This window comes from Bathycoccus prasinos (assembly GCF_002220235.1).
Source record: "Bathycoccus prasinos genomic : Chromosome_13".
Lineage (NCBI taxonomy): Eukaryota > Viridiplantae > Chlorophyta > Mamiellophyceae > Mamiellales > Bathycoccaceae > Bathycoccus > Bathycoccus prasinos.
In genome coordinates this window covers 41,774-60,870 of record NC_023996.1, presented here as the reverse complement: position 1 = coordinate 60,870, position 19,097 = coordinate 41,774, and the positions used below count along the sequence as shown (strand labels likewise).

Here is a 19,097-nt window from a genome sequence, read left to right as displayed (position 1 = left end):
TCTTCTCTCCTCTCTCTCTCTTCTTCTTCTTCTTCTTCTTCTTCTTCTTCTTCTTTGTCTTCTTCTTTCTGAAGTTTTTGCTTTTTTTTTCCGTCCTCCTCTTGTTTTTTTCTCGTCCGTAAAAACGAGGGAAACAAATTTACGTTGCCCTCCCTCCCTCTCTCTTTTGCCTTTTTTTATGAAAAAAAATGGCAAAATTATGACCACAAACCCACAACATACTTTTCAAACCCACTGAACCCCTCGCCAAGAATACAAAAAAAACAAAAACCCCTAACGCGCGCAAAAAAATGTTGCATCCCCCGGTGGAAAGTCGCTTTTAGTACTCTAACATGCGAGGGGTCCCCGGGTGGCAACTCACTCGCTGTATTGTACCGACGTTATTGCGTGGAGCTGAAAGTATACGGATGATATATCGCGCGCGCGCAGGGACGTTTTTTTGTATTTTTTTTGTATTCTTGGCGAGGGGTTCAGTGGGTTTGAAAAGTATGTTGTGGGTTTGTGGTACAATTTTGCCAAAAAAAATGAAAAAAGAAGACATGCAGATCTGTTTTTTTTTTTTATCCTCTCTCTTCTCTTCGCGACCCTCTCTGTATTGGGCGTCGTCGCGATCTATTTTCACGTCATTCAACAAACAACGTCGTTCGCGCGTTTCTTTCGTTCGTGCGTGTCGTTCGTTCTTCTTTTTCTTCTTCTTCTTCTTCTTCAGTTCGAGAACGACTGCAGAACAGCAGCAGCATGGCGAAAAAGAACAACAACAACAACAACAACAACAACAACAACGCCTCGTTGAAGCTTTCTGGTGTCCCGAGCCCAGGCGAAGCCATTCGGGCCGTGCTCCTCGGGCATTTAAACCTCGATTCGAACGCAGACGCGACCATCGAATTCCAATGGTACAAAAAAGAGTATCAGGGACCAGAGGGAAAGGCCCAACAACAACGACAAAAAGGGGATCCAGATCGTCGAGAGGAATTGAGCGAGGACGAGCGCGAGATTCTCGGTGCTACTGCGCCGATCTATTTGGTAAGAAAAGTTGACCTCGGGTGTCGCATCGGTGCGCTGGCGATTTTGCGAAGTCGGATTAGCGACGAGGACGACGAGGATGATTTTGACAAAGACGACGAGGTTTTTGAGAAAAAGAAGAAGGAGGGCAGTAAGATTTTGGCAACGTTTAAAAGTGAAATGGCAGATATCGTGCACATGGAAAACGACGACGTCGATGAAGACTATTACGGCGACGATGCGCCGGGGGAGCGGAAGAAAAAGATGAGCAAGAGTTGGAGAATGCAACAAAAATCAAAGACGTCTTCTTCTTCTTCGACGGCGACGGCGACGGCGACGGCGACGGCGAAAATGATCCACAAACAATCTCACCACGAAGAAAAAGTCACAACGACGTCGTCGTCCTCGATTTCGTCTCCGGATGATCTTGAAGCCACAAAGAGAAGTGGTAGCGGCGGCGAGGGCAACACGAGAACGGGTAAGTCGGCGGTCAAAGAAGAGAGACGACGAATTGAAGGTGACTCTACTCCGATTGGCGACGAGAGATTTAAAAAAGCAGAGGAGAGGTTACTCGCAAACGCAGGGATTTTTAAACATAAATACGGCGAGTCGGGTCGCTACGCCGACGACGAAGACAACGACGACGAGTCTTTGAACGACTATTTACTTTTCGGCGAGAAGGAAGAGTACGAGAAAACAAAAACAAAAGCGACGACCTCGCGAAAATTAGAAGAAGACAAAGTGTACGTGGACGTTTTGCGCAAGTTGAAAGCGTACGCGAGACTGCGAATTCGGCACATGGGACATTTCTCGAAGCTTTTGAAGTTTGCAACATTTTGTGTTTTATATTGCATCATGTTGTATTTGCAGACGGATCCGATATTGAGTTTCGAAGTTTCATCGACAGTCAGAGGTCTGTTGAAACCTGGCATTAAATCGACCCAGGATGTGAACTACCTCTACGAGTGGCTGAGTGAGAGCGTAGTCGACCCGATCTGGACGGAAGCGCCGTGCGGTGACGGCGTGTGCTCGGCGCCGTACGAGTTTCCAGCTTTCGGAAGATTTGGATGTAAAGCCGATTGCGGCTCCGCAACAAATCTGATTTCATTGGTTATTCACGTGCAAAGCAGATTCGGTAATTCTCCAGCCGTGAGTGCGCTCGAGCTCATGTCTCAAGCCAGTTGGAATTTATGTTTGCAAGATCCCGGTCGGTACGCGAACGACTTGCCGGATTTATGCTGGTACGAAAAAGATCAAAAATTTTTGGAAGTTGACACTAATAAGCTTATCCGACTCGATGTTATCACCGGTAATTGGTACGTGCGCCTCAAGGGTGATCATCTCGGTTTAGTCGCGGGGAAAATTTACCGGCTCGAAGCGAATGGTGATTTAGTTTTAACGCCGACGGTTCCTTTATGGCTGACGTGTACGAAAACCTCTCTTTTCAAGAATGTTCAAGCGCGGGTGTCGAAATTTGCATCCGCATCGCTATCGTCGCGCTCCGTAAAGAAAGAGACTTCTTCAATCAGTGAAGCATACTCTACGGCTCCGAGAAGACGCATGGATAATTTATCTTTTTCGTCTTCGACGGCGGCGGCGGCGGCGGCGGCGGCGGCGGCGGCGGCGGCGGCGGCTCCCGATGACATCGCGTTCGACAGAGATGGTGACGCGGGCCAAACGAGTCGTCGAAACTTGAAGCAACAGAAGGATGTAACGGAGCTCACGGATTCAAATTTTTTCGATGCGATTGATACGTGTTTGAGAAAGTCCGAGCAAGGTCTTCACGCCGCCGATGGGAGATGTATTGCTAGCGAGTATGGATCGATGTCTGAATGGAACACTAGTCTCGTGACCAACATGGAAGGTGCGTTTCGGGATATGGTGACATTTAACGCAGATATTTCTGGATGGGATACGAGCGGTGTGACGAATATGGCGCACATGTTTTATAACGCTCGGCAATTTTCCCAAAATATTACGAGCTGGGAAGGTTCTGCCGCTTCTTCTCTTCAAAGAAACATATTTTATGGCGCAAAGTCTTTTACGTCCCAATTTATTTGTCCTTTTTATTTTCACAGCGCGCCAAATTCGTGCACAACGCGAGAGCCGGTGCCGCACGCAACGTTTAAAACTGCCGTGAATTCGTGTTTGGAGGAAGAACCGCTGAAGGGCGATTGCACGACGTACGGTACCGTGACGACTAAATACGGCGTCATGTCCGAATGGGACGTGAGCTCAGTCACGGATATGCAAAGCGCTTTTTCATCAAAGACTACTTTCAACGGCGATATTTCGAATTGGGACGTCCGTTTCGTGAAAGATATGAGCCACATGTTTTACAGTGCGAACTCGTTTACTCAAGACTTGAGTAGCTGGCAGACGTGGAGTCTCACGAGAATGTACAGATTATTGCATGGAGGGAACGCGAACCCTGATTTATCAAACTGGGACGTTTCGAACGTTCGAAATATGGATCGTGTTTTTGACCAGGCGTACTCTTTCAATAAGGATATAAGCAGCTGGGACGTGTCGAGCGTCACGAGTATGAATTACATATTCACCGAAGCAAAATCGTTCAATCGAGATTTGGATGCATGGGATACGTCCAGCGTGACTGATATGCAATACATGTTCAATAAAGCGCACGTTTTTAACGGCAAAGTGGGTTCTTGGGACGTGTCGAAGGTGACGAGTATGTACCAAATGTTTTACGAAGCTTCTGTGTTCAACCAACCCGTCGCTTCCTGGGATGTTTCTCAAGTGACGACTTTGTCGCACATGTTTTATAACGCGAAGAAGTTTAACCAACCGGTTGGAAACTGGAACGTCTCGAAAGTAACCGCGTTTGACAATGCTTTTGCGTATGCTTCTGCTTTTGCTCAAGATTTATCCAAATGGACTGGGAGTGGCGTGGAAACTACACAGCATAATATATTTTATGGTGCGACGGCATTTCAGGCGAAATATTGGTGTCCTGATACGAACAGTGGTCCCATTAAATTTTGTCAGTGTAAAGCAGACTGTCCTCCTTCGCCCTCTCCGCCACCTTCATCTTCTTTTGAGAAAACTGCAATCACGACTGATAACATCAAAACAGCCGCGCAGACGTGCTTGTATTCCAATATAGGTGCACACGTTTCAAACGGTTTGTGCGCGGCTACGGAATACGGGTCTATGCCTGATTGGGACGTGAGCAAAGTGACGAGTATGAGTGGGCTCTTCGGATCCATCTTGTCTAGCGTTCGGTCTCAATTTAACGCCGACTTGTCTCGTTGGGACGTGAGCGCCGTCACGGATATGCAATACCTTTTCAACGGATGCACGGCTTTCAACGGAGACATTTCAAACTGGGACGTGAGCAAAGTGACAAATATGCAATACATGTTCCAATCGACGAGCTCGTTCACGCGAGATATCAACAGTTGGAACATACAAAGAGTGACTAGTTTTGAAGGTTTTCTGTACGCTTCGTATTCGAATCCGAAGTTATCTAATTGGAACGTGTCCCAAACGAGGAATATGAATCAACTTTTCGATCACGCGTACTCTTTCGACCAGAATATCAGTCGTTGGGACGTGTCGAGCGCGACGAGCATGAGTTATATGTTTCGCAACGCGGATAGTTTCAACTACGACTTGGACGCGTGGGATACGTCGAGAGTGACAAGTATGTATGCGATGTTCAATGGTGCAGATATATTCAACGGCAAAATTGGTTCGTGGAACGTGTCTGAGGTGACAAATATGGGATACATGTTTCGTCAAACTTCTGAATTTAATCAGCCCATTGGCCAATGGGACGTATCAAAGGTGACAAATATGCACTACATGTTTTATTCCGCGAGCGTATTCAATCAGCCCATTGGCCAATGGGACGTATCGAAGGTGACAAATATGCAATACATGTTCCAATCAGCGCCTGCGTTTGCGCAAAGCCTCGAAAGTTGGCCGGAGACGACGTCTACTCTTGCGACGAATTGGTACGGACCGACACATGAAATGTTCAACGGCGCCACTGCGTTCCGCTCTAAGTTCTCGTGCCCAAGTGGAAATTTCGGTCCGCCTGTAAAATGCACGTGTACTTTGAGCTGCCCTTTGTCGGACTCTGTGTTTACGACACAAATTGACATCTGTTTACAAGCCAGTCCTGTTCACGGTTTGTGTTCTGACAGCGCGCCAAAGTACGGGGCTATGCCCGACTGGGATGTATCGGAAGTGACGAACATGTCTCACGCGTTTCGAGACTTGGCTTCTTTCGACGCAGACCTATCCAAGTGGGAGGTTTCTCAAGTCACGGACATGGAGTACATGTTTCACGGCGCGTCTTCTTTCTCTTCGGATATTTCAGCCTGGGACACCTCCAGAGTAACGAACATGCAAAACATGTTTCACGGCGCGTCGTCTTTTCGTTCGTTCGTCTCGGACTGGAAGGGTGCGGCTGCAACCAGTACGCAATCGAACATGTTTTTGGACGCTGAGGCTTTTGTTTCTCGCTTTCTATGCCGAGACTCTAAGAGCGGCCCAGCGTCAACGTGTGCTCCTCGCCCTCCACCTTCACCTTTAACCGATGCTTCTTTTTACGACGCAGTCAGTGCGTGCACTCTTGAAGCTCCCGTGAGTGGCGAGTGCATCACGTATGGTTTTTCCACGACTAATTTTGGCACCATGCCGAACTGGGACGTTCAATACGTCACAGACATGTCTTACTCGTTCAAGAACGAGCCTGTTTTTGACGGTGATATATCCTCTTGGAATACATCGAGCGTCACGAGTATGCGCGAAATGTTTCACTTTGCGACTTCCTTCAACCGCGCTATTGGCGGATGGAACACGTCAAAAGTGACCGATATTCAATCGATGTTTTCGAATGCGCAAAGTTTCAACCAGCCGCTGAACACGTGGGACACGTCGAGCGTCACTACTATGTACTCCACTTTTGCAAACGCGCAAAGTTTCAATCAACCGCTTCGTTATTGGGACACGTCTAGAGTAGCCCGCGCTGAAAAAATGTTTTCAGGCGCCTCTTCCTTTGCGCGGAGACTTTACCTTCCAAGCTCGGCTATTCAGACTGGCATATTCTCTGGTTGCGTCGCATTTCACGAGAAGTACTCGTGTTCGACTGAAAACGATGGCCCCGCGGATTCGTGCGAATTCAAATTCAAAGTAGAACAAGCGAACTTCCAAACTGCCGTGAATTCGTGTTTGGAGGAAGAACGACTGATGAAGGGCGATGGTGCCATTCTGAAGGGCGATTGCACGACGTACGGTACCGTGACGACTAAATACGGCGTCATGTCCGAATGGGACGTGAGCTCAGTCACGGATATGCAAAGCGCTTTTTCATCAAAGACTACTTTCAACGGCGATATTTCGAATTGGGACGTCCGTTTCGTGAAAGATATGAGCCACATGTTTTACAGTGCGAACTCGTTTACTCAAGACTTGAGTAGCTGGCAGACGTGGAGTCTCACGAGAATGTACAGATTATTGCATGGAGGGAACGCGAACCCTGATTTATCAAACTGGGACGTTTCGAACGTTCGAAATATGGATCGTGTTTTTGACCAGGCGTACTCTTTCAATAAGGATATAAGCAGCTGGGACGTGTCGAGCGTCACGAGTATGAATTACATGTTCACTGAAGCAGAATCGTTCAATCGAGATTTGGATGCATGGGATACGTCCAGCGTGACTGATATGCAATACATGTTCAATGAAGCGCACGTTTTTAACGGCAAAGTGGGTTCTTGGGACGTGTCGAAGGTGACGAGTATGTACCAAATGTTTTACGAAGCTTCTGTGTTCAACCAACCCGTCGCTTCCTGGGATGTTTCTCAAGTGACGACTTTGTCGCACATGTTTTATAACGCGAAGAAGTTTAACCAACCGGTTGGAAACTGGGACGTCTCGAAAGTAACCGCGTTTGACAATGCTTTTGCGTATGCTTCTGCTTTTGCTCAAGATTTATCCAAATGGACTGGGAGTGGCGTGGAAACTACACAGAGTAATATATTTTATGGTGCGTATGCATTTCAGGCGAAATATTGGTGTCCTGATACGAACAGTGGTCCCATTAAATTTTGTCAGTGTAAAGCAGACTGTCCTCCTTCGCCCTCTCCGCCACCTTCATCTTCTTTTGAGAAAACTGCAATCACGACTGATAACATCAAAACAGCCGCGCAGACGTGCTTGTATTCCAATATAGGTGCACACGTTTCAAACGGTTTGTGCGCGGCTACGGAATACGGGTCTATGCCTGATTGGGACGTGAGCAAAGTGACGAGTATGAGTGGGCTCTTCGGATCCATCTTGTCTAGCGTTCGGTCTCAATTTAACGCCGACTTGTCTCGTTGGGACGTGAGCGCCGTCACGGATATGCAATACCTTTTCAACGGATGCACGGCTTTCAACGGAAACATTTCAAACTGGGACGTGAGCTCTGTGACTCGTATGCAATACATGTTCCAATCGACGAGATCGTTCACGCGAGATATCAACAGTTGGAACATACAAAGAGTGACTAGTTTTGAAGGTTTTCTGTACGCTTCGTATTCGAATCCGAAGTTATCTAATTGGAACGTGTCCCAAACGAGGAATATGAATCAACTTTTCGATCACGCGTACTCTTTCGACCAGAATATCATTCGTTGGGACGTGTCGAGCGCGACGAGCATGAGTTATATGTTTCGCAACGCGGATAGTTTCAACTACGACTTGGACGCGTGGGATACGTCGAGAGTGACAAGTATGTATGCGATGTTCAATGGTGCAAATATATTCAACGGCAAAATTGGTTCGTGGGACGTGTCTGAGGTGACAAATATGGAATACATGTTTTATTCCGCGAGCGTATTCAATCAGCCCATTGGCCAATGGGACGTATCCAAGGTGACAAATATGCGATACATGTTCCAATCTGCGAGCGTATTCAATCAGCCCATTGGCCAATGGGACGTATCGAAGGTGACAAATATGCAATACATGTTCCAATCAGCGCCTGCGTTTGCGCAAAGCCTCGAAAGTTGGCCGGAGACGACGTCTACTCTTGCGACGAATCATAACGGACCGACACATGAAATGTTCAACGGCGCCACTGCGTTCCGCTCTAAGTTCTCGTGCCCGAGTGGAAATTACGGTCCACCTGTAAAATGCGTTGCTAACAACATGGACGCTTTAATACTTTCTGATTCAAGTTTTTACGAAGGAGTGACACTATGTTTATTGGAAGCTCCGGTTGATGGCAATTGTTATTATTACGGGACCACTTTTACCAGTTTTGGCCTCTTATCAGATTGGGACGTTTCGCGAGTGACTAACATGTCTTTTGCGTTTAAAGGGTCTGAAAAGTTCAACGGCGACCTTTCCAAGTGGCAAACCACGAGCGCTACGAGTATGGATGAAATGTTTTCCGGAGCGCTTTCGTTTACTGGATCGTCGCTTGGAGAATGGGATACTTCAAGCGTGGTGAGTATGAGCGGTATGTTTTTAAACGCCACCTCTTTTAATCAGCCGCTTTCTCTTTGGGATACTTCTCAAGTGACTGATATGTCTAGCATGTTTGAGAGCGCCGTTTCTTTCGCTCAGCCTGTTTATTTTTGGACTGGATCGGCAGCGACGAGCTCGAGCGGCTCCACTTCTATCTTTGCTTCTGCGAGTTCGTTTTTGGAAAAGTATTCGTGTGATTCCGCTGTCGATGGTCCGGTGAATACGTGCACGTGCTCTAATCCTGATTTCTGTGTGAGCGATGCTGTCTTCTTGAGCGCCGTTTCGGCGTGCCTTGCCGAGTCTCCCGCTCTTGGCTTGTGTCCGACCTACGGTACGATGACTACGCAGTTCGGAGCTTCTATGTCTATTTGGGATACCTCTTTAGTGACGAACATGTCTCACGCGTTTGAGCAGGCGACGTCTTTTAACGGCGATATTTCCTCCTGGAATACAGTCAGCGTGACGAGTATGTCTTCTATGTTCTTCAACGCGTCATCGTTTGCCGGTGAAATCTTGGGATGGACCGGCAGTGCAACAGAGAGTGCGCAAGTTGACATGCTTTTTGGCGCTTCACAGTTTCATCGCAAGTACATTTGCTCGGACACTGTTCGCGGTCCTTTGAGCGCTTGCGTTGCTCGAGTAAAGCTAACCGATGAAACTTTTTTTGATGCGAGAACCTCGTGTTTGGAGGAAGAGCCGCTGAAGGGCGATTGCACGACGTACGGTACCGTGACGAATAAATACGGCGTCATGTCTGATTGGGACGTCAGTCTCGTGACAAAGATGAACTCGGCGTTCCAATCCAAGACTACTTTCAACGGCGATATTTCGAATTGGGATGTGAGCTCTGTCGTGGATATGAGCTACATGTTTTATAATGCACATGTTTTCAAGCACGACATTGGTTCATGGAACGTATCAAGTGTTACTACAATAGCATTCATGTTCCACTCGACGAGATCGTTCACGCGAGATATCAACAGTTGGAACATACAAAGAGTGACTAGTTTTGAAGGTTTTCTGTACGATTCGTATTCGAATCCGAAGTTGTCTAATTGGAACGTGTCCCAAACGAGGAATATGAATCAACTTTTCGATCACGCGTACTCTTTCGACCAGAATATCAGTCATTGGGACGTGTCGAGCGCGACGAGCATGAGTTATATGTTTCGCAACGCGGATAGTTTCAACTACGACTTGGACGCATGGGATACGTCGAGAGTGACTGATATGCATGCGATGTTCAATGGTGCAGATATATTCAACGGCAAAATTGGTTCGTGGGACGTGTCGAGTGTGACGACTTTGTATGCAATGTTTCAAGGCGCTGGCGTGTTTAATCAGCCCATTGGAAGATGGGATGTTTCTCGGGTGACGCAAATGTCTTATTTATTTTACCAAGCGCCTGCATTCAATCAGCCTATTGGGAATTGGGACGTTTCCAATGTGAACGGGCTTTCTGACACTTTTTCGCACGCGTACGCGTTTGTTCAGGATTTATCTGGATGGACTGGCAGTGTAACCACGACTTTGCAATCGGAATTATTCAATAATGCGTATGCATTTCAGGCAAAGTACAGTTGTTTTGACACGATTCGGGGCCCTATCAGCTCGTGCCGATGCAAAGCAGACTGTCCTCCGTCGCCTTCTTCTCCACCTTCATCTTCTTTTGAGAAAACTGCAATCACGACTGATAACATCAAAACAGCCGCGCAGACGTGCTTGTATTCCAATGGAGGTGCACACGTTTCAAACGGTTTGTGCGCGGCTACGGAATACGGGTCTATGCCTGATTGGGACGTGAGCAAAGTGACGAGTATGCGTGAGCTCTTTAAATCTCTCGACGCTAACGTTCGTTCTCAATTTAACGTCGACTTGTCTCGTTGGGACGTGAGCGCCGTCACGGATATGGGATACCTTTTCGACGGATTCACAATTTTTAACGCCGACTTGTCTCGTTGGGACGTGAGCGCCGTCACGGATATGCAATACCTTTTCAACGGATGCACGGCTTTCAACGGAGACATTTCAAACTGGGACGTGAGCAAAGTGACAAATATGCAATACATGTTCCAATCGACGAGCTCGTTCACGCGAGATATCAACAGTTGGAACATACAAAGAGTGACTAGTTTTGAAGGTTTTCTGTACACTTCGTATTCGAATCCGAAGTTATCTAATTGGAACGTGTCCCAAACGAGGAATATGAATCAACTTTTCGATCACGCGTACTCTTTCGACCAGAATATCATTCGTTGGGACGTGTCGAGCGCGACGAGCATGAGTTATATGTTTCGCAACGCGGATAGTTTCAACTACGACTTGGACGCGTGGGATACGTCGAGAGTGACTGATATGTATGCGATGTTCAATGGTGCAGATATATTTAACGGCAAAATTGGTTCGTGGGACGTGTCTGAGGTGACAAATATGGGATACATGTTTTATGAAACTTCTGCATTTAATCAGCCCATTGGCCAATGGGACGTATCAAAGGTGACAAATATGGAATTCATGTTTTATTCCGCGAGCGTATTCAATCAGCCCATTGGCCAATGGGACGTATCAAAGGTGACAAATATGCACTACATGTTCCAATCTGCGAGCGTATTCAATCAGCCCATTGGCCAATGGGACGTATCAAAGGTGACAAATATGCAATACATGTTCCGATCTGCGCCTGCGTTTGCGCAAAGCCTCGAAAGTTGGCCGGAGACGACGTCTACTCTTGCGACGAATTGGTACGGACCGACATATGAAATGTTCAACGGCGCCACTGCGTTCCGCTCTAAGTTCTCGTGCCCAAGTGGAAATTTCGGTCCGCCTGTAAAATGCACGTGTACTTTGAGCTGCCCTTTGTTGGACTCTGTGTTTACGACACAAATTGACATCTGTTTACAAGCCAGTCCTGTTCACGGTTTGTGTTCTGACAGCGCGCCAAAGTACGGGGCTATGCCCGACTGGGACGTATCGGAAGTGACGAACATGTCTCACGCGTTTCGAGACTTGGCTTCTTTCGACGCAGACCTATCCAAGTGGGAGGTTTCTCAAGTCACGGACATGGAGTACATGTTTCACGGCGCGTCTTCTTTCTCTTCGGATATTTCAGCCTGGGACACCTCCAGAGTAACGAACATGCAAAACATGTTTCACGGCGCGTCGTCTTTTCGTTCGTCCGTCTCGGACTGGAAGGGTGCGGCTGCAACCAGTACGCAATCGAACATGTTTTTGGACGCTGAGGCTTTTGTTTCTCGCTTTCTATGCCGAGACTCTAAGAGCGGCCCAGCGTCAACGTGTGCTCCTCGCCCTCCACCTTCACCTTTAACCGATGCTTCTTTTTACGACGCAGTCAGTGCGTGCACTCTTGAAGCTCCCGTGAGTGGCGAGTGCATCACGTATGGTTTTTCCACGACTAATTTTGGCACCATGCCGAACTGGGACGTTCAATACGTCACAGACATGTCTTACTCGTTCAAGAACGAGCCTGTTTTTGACGGTGATATATCCTCTTGGAATACATCGAGCGTCACGAGTATGCGCGAAATGTTTCACTTTGCGACTTCCTTCAACCGCGCTATTGGCGGATGGAACACGTCAAAAGTGACCGATATTCAATCGATGTTTTCGAATGCGCAAAGTTTCAACCAGCCGCTGAACACGTGGGACACGTCGAGCGTCACTACTATGTACTCCACTTTTGCAAACGCGCAAAGTTTCAATCAACCGCTTCATTATTGGGACACTTCCTCGGTTTTAACTATGTATGCGATGTTCGATAACGCATGGGTGTTTGATCAAAATCTGAAATCATGGAAATTTTCCGTCGTGACAAATATGGATTGGATGTTTCATCAGAGCAAATCCTTTTCGAGAAGCTTAGAGAGTTGGAGCGGACAGATATTGAGCGAACGACAAGAAGGCATATTCTTGGGCGCAACGCAATTCAACAGCACGTTTGCATGTGCAAATGAAAGTAATGGCCCAATCAGTAGTTGTGCGCGCCGATTTCTTTGTAGCTCTTGTATCAGCGATAATGCCGCATTTATCAACGCGATCAGCTCGTGCTTGTCGATAGAGAGTAATGGTTTGTGTTATAGTAGTCCATATGGAGCTATGCCTGATTGGGACGTGAGCGAAGTGACGAGTATGAGAGATCCTTTCCAATCCATCTCGTCCAGCGTTCGGTCTCAATTTAATGCCGACTTGTCGCGTTGGGACGTAAGCGCAGTCACGGATATGGGATACCTTTTCAACGGATTCACAATTTTTAACGCCGACTTGTCTCGTTGGGACGTGAGCGCCGTCACGGATATGCAATACCTTTTCAACGGATGCAGGGCTTTCAACGGAGACATTTCAAACTGGGACGTGAGCTCTGTGACTCGTATGCAATACATGTTCCAATCGACGAGCTCGTTCACGCGAGATATCAACAGTTGGAACATACAAAGAGTGACTAGTTTTGAAGGTTTTCTGTACGCTTCGTATTCGAATCCGAAGTTATCTAATTGGAACGTGTCCCAAACGAGGAATGTGAATCAACTTTTCGATCACGCGTACTCTTTCGACCAGAATATCAGTCGTTGGGACGTGTCGAGCGCGACGAGCATGAGGTATATGTTTCGCAACGCGGATAGTTTCAACTACGACTTGGACGCGTGGGATACGTCGAGAGTGACTGATATGTATGCGATGTTCAATGGTGCAAATATATTTAACGGCAAAATTGGTTCGTGGGACGTGTCTGAGGTGACAAATATGGGATACATGTTTTATTCCGCGAGCGTATTCAATCAGCCCATTGGCCAATGGGACGTATCAAAGGTGACAAATATGGAATTCATGTTTTATTCCGCGAGCGTATTCAATCAGCCCATTGGCCAATGGGACGTATCAAAGGTGACAAATATTGAATACATGTTTCATTCCGCGAGCGTATTCAATCAGCCCATTGGCCAATGGGATGTCTCTAAAGTAACATCACTTTCTCACACTTTCTACAAGGCATTTGCTTTCGCTCAGGATTTATCGATCTGGACAGGAAGTGCAACGGAAACTTTACAGACCAATATGCTTTCAAGCGCGACGGCATTTCACGCGAAATATTTGTGTCCTGATGTGTCCGGTGGCCCTCTTAAGTGGTGCGTGTGCAAATCAGAATGTCCTGCTTCTTCTCCGCCTCCGCAGTTACCAAAAATCGTTCTCACTGACGCAAACATCCACTCCGCCATTGAAACGTGTTTTTATTCAAATGGTGGCGCTCATAGAACGGATGGAATGTGCTCTTCCACAGAATTTGGCGCCATGCCAGATTGGGACGTGAGCAGAGTGAAAGACATGACAAGTTTGTTCTCTGGATATTCCACTTTTAATGCAAATATCTCTAGATGGGATGTGAGTGCAGTCAAAGATATGAGTGACATGTTTTATCAGGCGAACTCTTTTAAGCAGGACTTGAATAATTGGCAAACGACAAGTTTGACGAAAATGTACCGAATATTTCGAGAATCCAATGCAAATCCAAAAATTAGCAATTGGGACGTTTCTTCTGTTACATCTATGCAGAACGTTTTCCAGGACGCTTACGGGTTCAATTGCGACATAAGCGGATGGGACGTTTCTCGGGTGGTTACAATGCAGCAAATGTTCCTCAGAGCTCGTAAATTCAATCAAGACTTGAATTCTTGGAACACGTCGAGCGTGACAAAGATGAACGAAATGTTTAGGGAAGCCCAAGTTTTCAATAGCAGGATAAGTTCGTGGGATGTGTCTAAAGTTGAAGATGTGAATTATATGTTCTATAGCGCAGCTAAATTTAACCAAAATATTGAACACTGGGATGTCTCGAGTGTCACAGATATGAGATATATGTTTTACCGCACATACAAGTTTGATCAAGATTTAAATTTGTGGGATACTTCAAAAGTGAAGAGCATGAAGGGGATGTTTTACCACGCGTACGATTTTAACCATCCTGTCGGTGATTGGGATGTTTCTCAAGTAACGGATATGCAAGAGATGTTCCGGCTTGCTCGTTCGTTTAATCAGCCTATCAAAGATTGGGACGTTTCCCAGGTGACAGATATGCGATACATGTTTTATGGTGCGAATGCTTTTGCGCAGAGCCTTCAGAATTGGCCGGAAACACCAACTACGAGTTCAACGAGTAACAACAATGTTCAAATGTTTTACGAGAGTACTGCGTTCCGCTCAAAGTTCTCGTGCCCGAGTGAGGACAACGGGCCACCTATAAAATGCACGTGTTCAAATGCAAAGCTCTGCATTTTTGACTCGACTTTCGCTTATTCTGTTTCATCTTGTCTCAGAGAGGCTCCGGTTGATGGCAATTGTTATTATTACGGGACCACTTTTACCAGTTTTGGCCTCTTATCAGATTGGGACGTTTCGCGAGTGACTAACATGTCTTTTGCGTTTAAAGGGTCTGAAAAGTTCAACGGCGACCTTTCCAAGTGGCAAACCACGAGCGCTACGAGTATGGATGAAATGTTTTCCGGAGCGCTTTCGTTTACTGGATCGTCGCTTGGAGAATGGGATACTTCAAGCGTGGTGAGTATGAGCGGTATGTTTGAAGACGCCATCTCCTTCAATCAGCCGCTTTCTCTTTGGGACACTTCTCAAGTGACTGATATGTCTAGCATGTTTTTAAACGCCACCTCTTTTAATCAGCCGCTTTCTCTTTGGGATACTTCTCAAGTGACTGATATGTCTAGCATGTTTGAGAGCGCCGTTTCTTTCGCTCAGCCTGTTTGTTTTTGGACTGGATCGGCAGCGACGAGCTCGAGCGGCTCCACTTCTATCTTTGCTTCTGCGAGTTCGTTTTTGGAAAAGTATTCGTGTGATTCCGCTGTCGATGGTCCGGTGAATACGTGCACGTGCTCCAATCCTGTTTTCTGTGTGAGCGATGCTGTCTTCTTGAGCGCCGTTTCGGCGTGCCTTGCCGAGTCTCCCGCGCTTGGCTTGTGTCCGACCTACGGTACGATGACTACGCAGTTCGGAGCTTCTATGTCTATTTGGGATACCTCTTTAGTGACGAACATGTCTCACGCGTTTGAGCAGGCGACGTCTTTTAACGGCGATATTTCCTCCTGGAATACAGTCAGCGTGACGAGTATGTCTTCTATGTTCTTCAACGCGTCATCGTTTGCCGGTGATATCTTGGGATGGACCGGCAGTGCAACGGAGAGTGCGCAAGTTGACATGCTTTTTGGCGCTTCACAGTTTCATCGCAAGTACATTTGCTCGGACACTGTTCGCGGTCCTTTGAGCGCTTGCGTTGCTCGAGTAAAGCTAACCGATGAAACTTTTTTTGGTGCGAGAACCTCGTGTTTGGAGGAAGAGCCGCTGAAGGGCGATTGCACGACGTACGGTACCGTGGCGAATAAATACGGCGTCATGTCTGATTGGGACGTCAGTCTCGTGACAAAGATGAACTCGGCGTTCCAATCCAAGACTACTTTCAACGGCGATATTTCGAATTGGGATGTGAGCTCTGTCGTGACTATGAGCCAAATGTTTTACAGTGCGAACTCGTTTACTCAAGACTTGAGTAGCTGGCAGACGTCGAGTCTCACGAGTATGTACAGAATAATGTATGCTTCGTATGCGAATATAGACGTGAGTAATTGGGACGTTTCGAACGTTCGAAATATGGATCGTGTTTTTGACAACGCGTACTCTTTCAATAAGGATATAAGCAGCTGGGACGTGTCGAGCGTCACGAGTATGAATTACATGTTCAAAAGTGCTCATATTTTCAACCAAGATTTGAACAACTGGGATACATCGAGTGTTACTGCAATGAGCGAAATGTTCAACGGTGCAATCAGATTCAACCAACCTTTGCGTAGCTGGATCACATCAAGCGTGACTGATATGAGCTACATGTTTTATAATGCAATTGCCTTCAATGGAGATATGAATGGTTGGGACACATCGAGCGTGACCACAATGACGCACATGTTTTCGATGGCGACACTCTTTAATCAAGACCTTGATGCTTGGACATCCGTGTCGAGTGTTACAAGCATGGAAAGCATGTTTAACGGCGCTTCTAATTTCAACGGGAAGATCAGCACGTGGGATGTTTCTTCAGTACACATGGGGTACATGTTTTATAACGCGAAGAAGTTCAACCAACCGATTGGAAACTGGGACGTCTCGAAAGTAACCACGTTTGACAATGCTTTCTCGTATGCTTCTGCTTTTACTCAAGATTTATCCAAGTGGACTGGAAGCAAAGCGGAAACTACGCAGAGTAATGTATTTTTAGGTGCGACGGCATTTCAGGCGAAATATTGGTGTCCTGATACGAACAGTGGTCCCATTAAATTTTGTCAGTGTAAAGCAGACTGTCCTCCTTCGCCCTCTCCGCCACCTTCATCTTCTTTTGAGAAAACTGCAATCACGACTGATAACATCAAAACAGCCGCGCAGACGTGCTTGTATTCCAATATAGGTGCACACGTTTCAAACGGTTTGTGCGCGGCTACGGAATACGGGTCTATGCCTGATTGGGACGTGAGCAAAGTGACGAGTATGCGTGGGCTCTTCGGATCCATCTTGTCTAGCGTTCGGTCTCAATTTAACGCCGACTTGTCTCGTTGGGACGTGAGCGCCGTCACGGATATGCAATACCTTTTCAACGGATGCACGGCTTTCAACGGAAACATTTCAAACTGGGACGTGAGCTCTGTGACTCGTATGCAACACATGTTCCAATCGACGAGCTCGTTCACGCGAGATATCAACAGTTGGAACATACAAAGAGTGACTAGTTTTGAAGGTTTTCTGTACGCTTCGTATTCGAATCCGAAGTTATCTAATTGGAACGTGTCCCAAACGAGGAATATGAATCAACTTTTCGATCACGCGTACTCTTTCGACCAGAATATCAGTCGTTGGGACGTGTCGAGCGCGACGAGCATGAGTTATATGTTTCGCAACGCGGATAGTTTCAACTACGACTTGGACGCGTGGGATACGTCGAGAGTGACAAGTATGTATGCGATGTTCAATGGTGCAGATATATTCAACGGCAAAATTGGTTCGTGGGACGTGTCTGAGGTGACAAATATGGAATACATGTTTCGTCAAACTTCTGCATTTAATCAGCCCATTGGCCAATGGGACGTATCAAAGGTGACAAATATGCACTACATGTTCCAATCTGCGAGCGTATTCAATCAGCCCATTGGCCAATGGGACGTATCAAAGGTGAGAAATATGCAATACATGTTCCAATCTGCGCCTGCGTTTGCGCAAAGCCTCGAAAGTTGGCCGGAGACGTCGTATACTCTTGCGACGAATCATAACGGAGCGACACATGAAATGTTCAACGGCGCCACTGCGTTCCGCTCTAAGTTCTCGTGCCCGAGTGGAAATTACGGTCCGCCTGTAAAATGCACGTGTACTTTGAGCTGCCCTTTGTTGGACTCTGTGTTTACGACACAAATTGACATCTGTTTACAAGCCAGTCCTGTTCACGGTTTGTGTTCTGACAGCGCGCCAAAGTACGGGGCTATGCCCGACTGGGACGTATCGGAAGTGACGAACATGTCTCACGCGTTTCGAGACTTGGCTTCTTTCGACGCAGACCTATCCAAGTGGGAGGTTTCTCAAGTCACGGACATGGAGTACATGTTTCACGGCGCGTCTTCTTTCTCTTCGGATATTTCAGCCTGGGACACCTCCAGAGTAACGAACATGCAAAACATGTTTCACGGCGCGTCGTCTTTTCGTTCGTTCGTCTCGGACTGGAAGGGTGCGGCTGCAACCAGTACGCAATCGAACATGTTTTTGGACGCTGAGGCTTTTGTTTCTCGCTTTCTATGCCGAGACTCTAAGAGCGGCCCAGCGTCAACGTGTGCTCCTCGCCCTCCACCTTCACCTTTAACCGATGCTTCTTTTTACGACGCAGTCAGTGCGTGCACTCTTGAAGCTCCCGTGAGTGGCGAGTGCATCACGTATGGTTTTTCCACGACTAATTTTGGCACCATGCCGAACTGGGACGTTCAATACGTCACAGACATGTCTTACTCGTTCAAGAACGAGCCTGTTTTTGACGGTGATATATCCTCTTGGAATACATCGAGCGTCACGAGTATGCGCGAAATGTTTCACTTTGCGACTTCCTTCAACCGCGCTATTGGCGGATGGAACACGTCGAGCGTCACTTCTATGTACTCCACTTTTGCAAACGCGCAAAGTTTCAATCAACCGCTTCGTTATTGGGACACGTCTAGAGTAGCCCGCGCTGAAAAAATGTTTTCAGGCGCCTCTTCCTTTGCGCGGAGACTTTATCTTCCAAGCTCGGCTATTCAGACTGGCATATTCTCTGGTTGCGTCGCATTTCACGAGAAGTACTCGTGTTCGACTGAAAACGATGGCCCAGCGGATTCGTGCGAATTCAAATTCAAAGTAGAACAAGCGAACTTCCAAACTGCCGTGAATTCGTGTTTGGAGGAAGAACGACTGATGAAGGGCGATGGTGCCATTCTGAAGGGCGATTGCACGACGTACGGTACCGTGACGAATAAATACGGCGTCATGTCTGATTGGGACGTCAGTCTCGTGACAAAGATGAACTCGGC

At 47.1% G+C, this 19,097-nt stretch overlaps 1 protein-coding gene across 1 annotated transcript in view; it reads left to right on the top strand.

Annotated features, from left to right (window-relative positions):
• Positions 1–738: 738 nt before the first annotated feature.
• Positions 739–19,097, top strand: part of Bathy13g00090 (predicted protein) — a gene marked incomplete at both ends in the record, with an annotated part of 35,884 nt that continues 17,525 nt past the window's right edge. Inside the window, one exon of the mRNA XM_007509531.1 lies at positions 739–19,097. This exon is cut by the window's right edge and continues 17,477 nt beyond it. Coding sequence (XP_007509593.1) covers positions 739–19,097 — 18,359 coding nt within the window.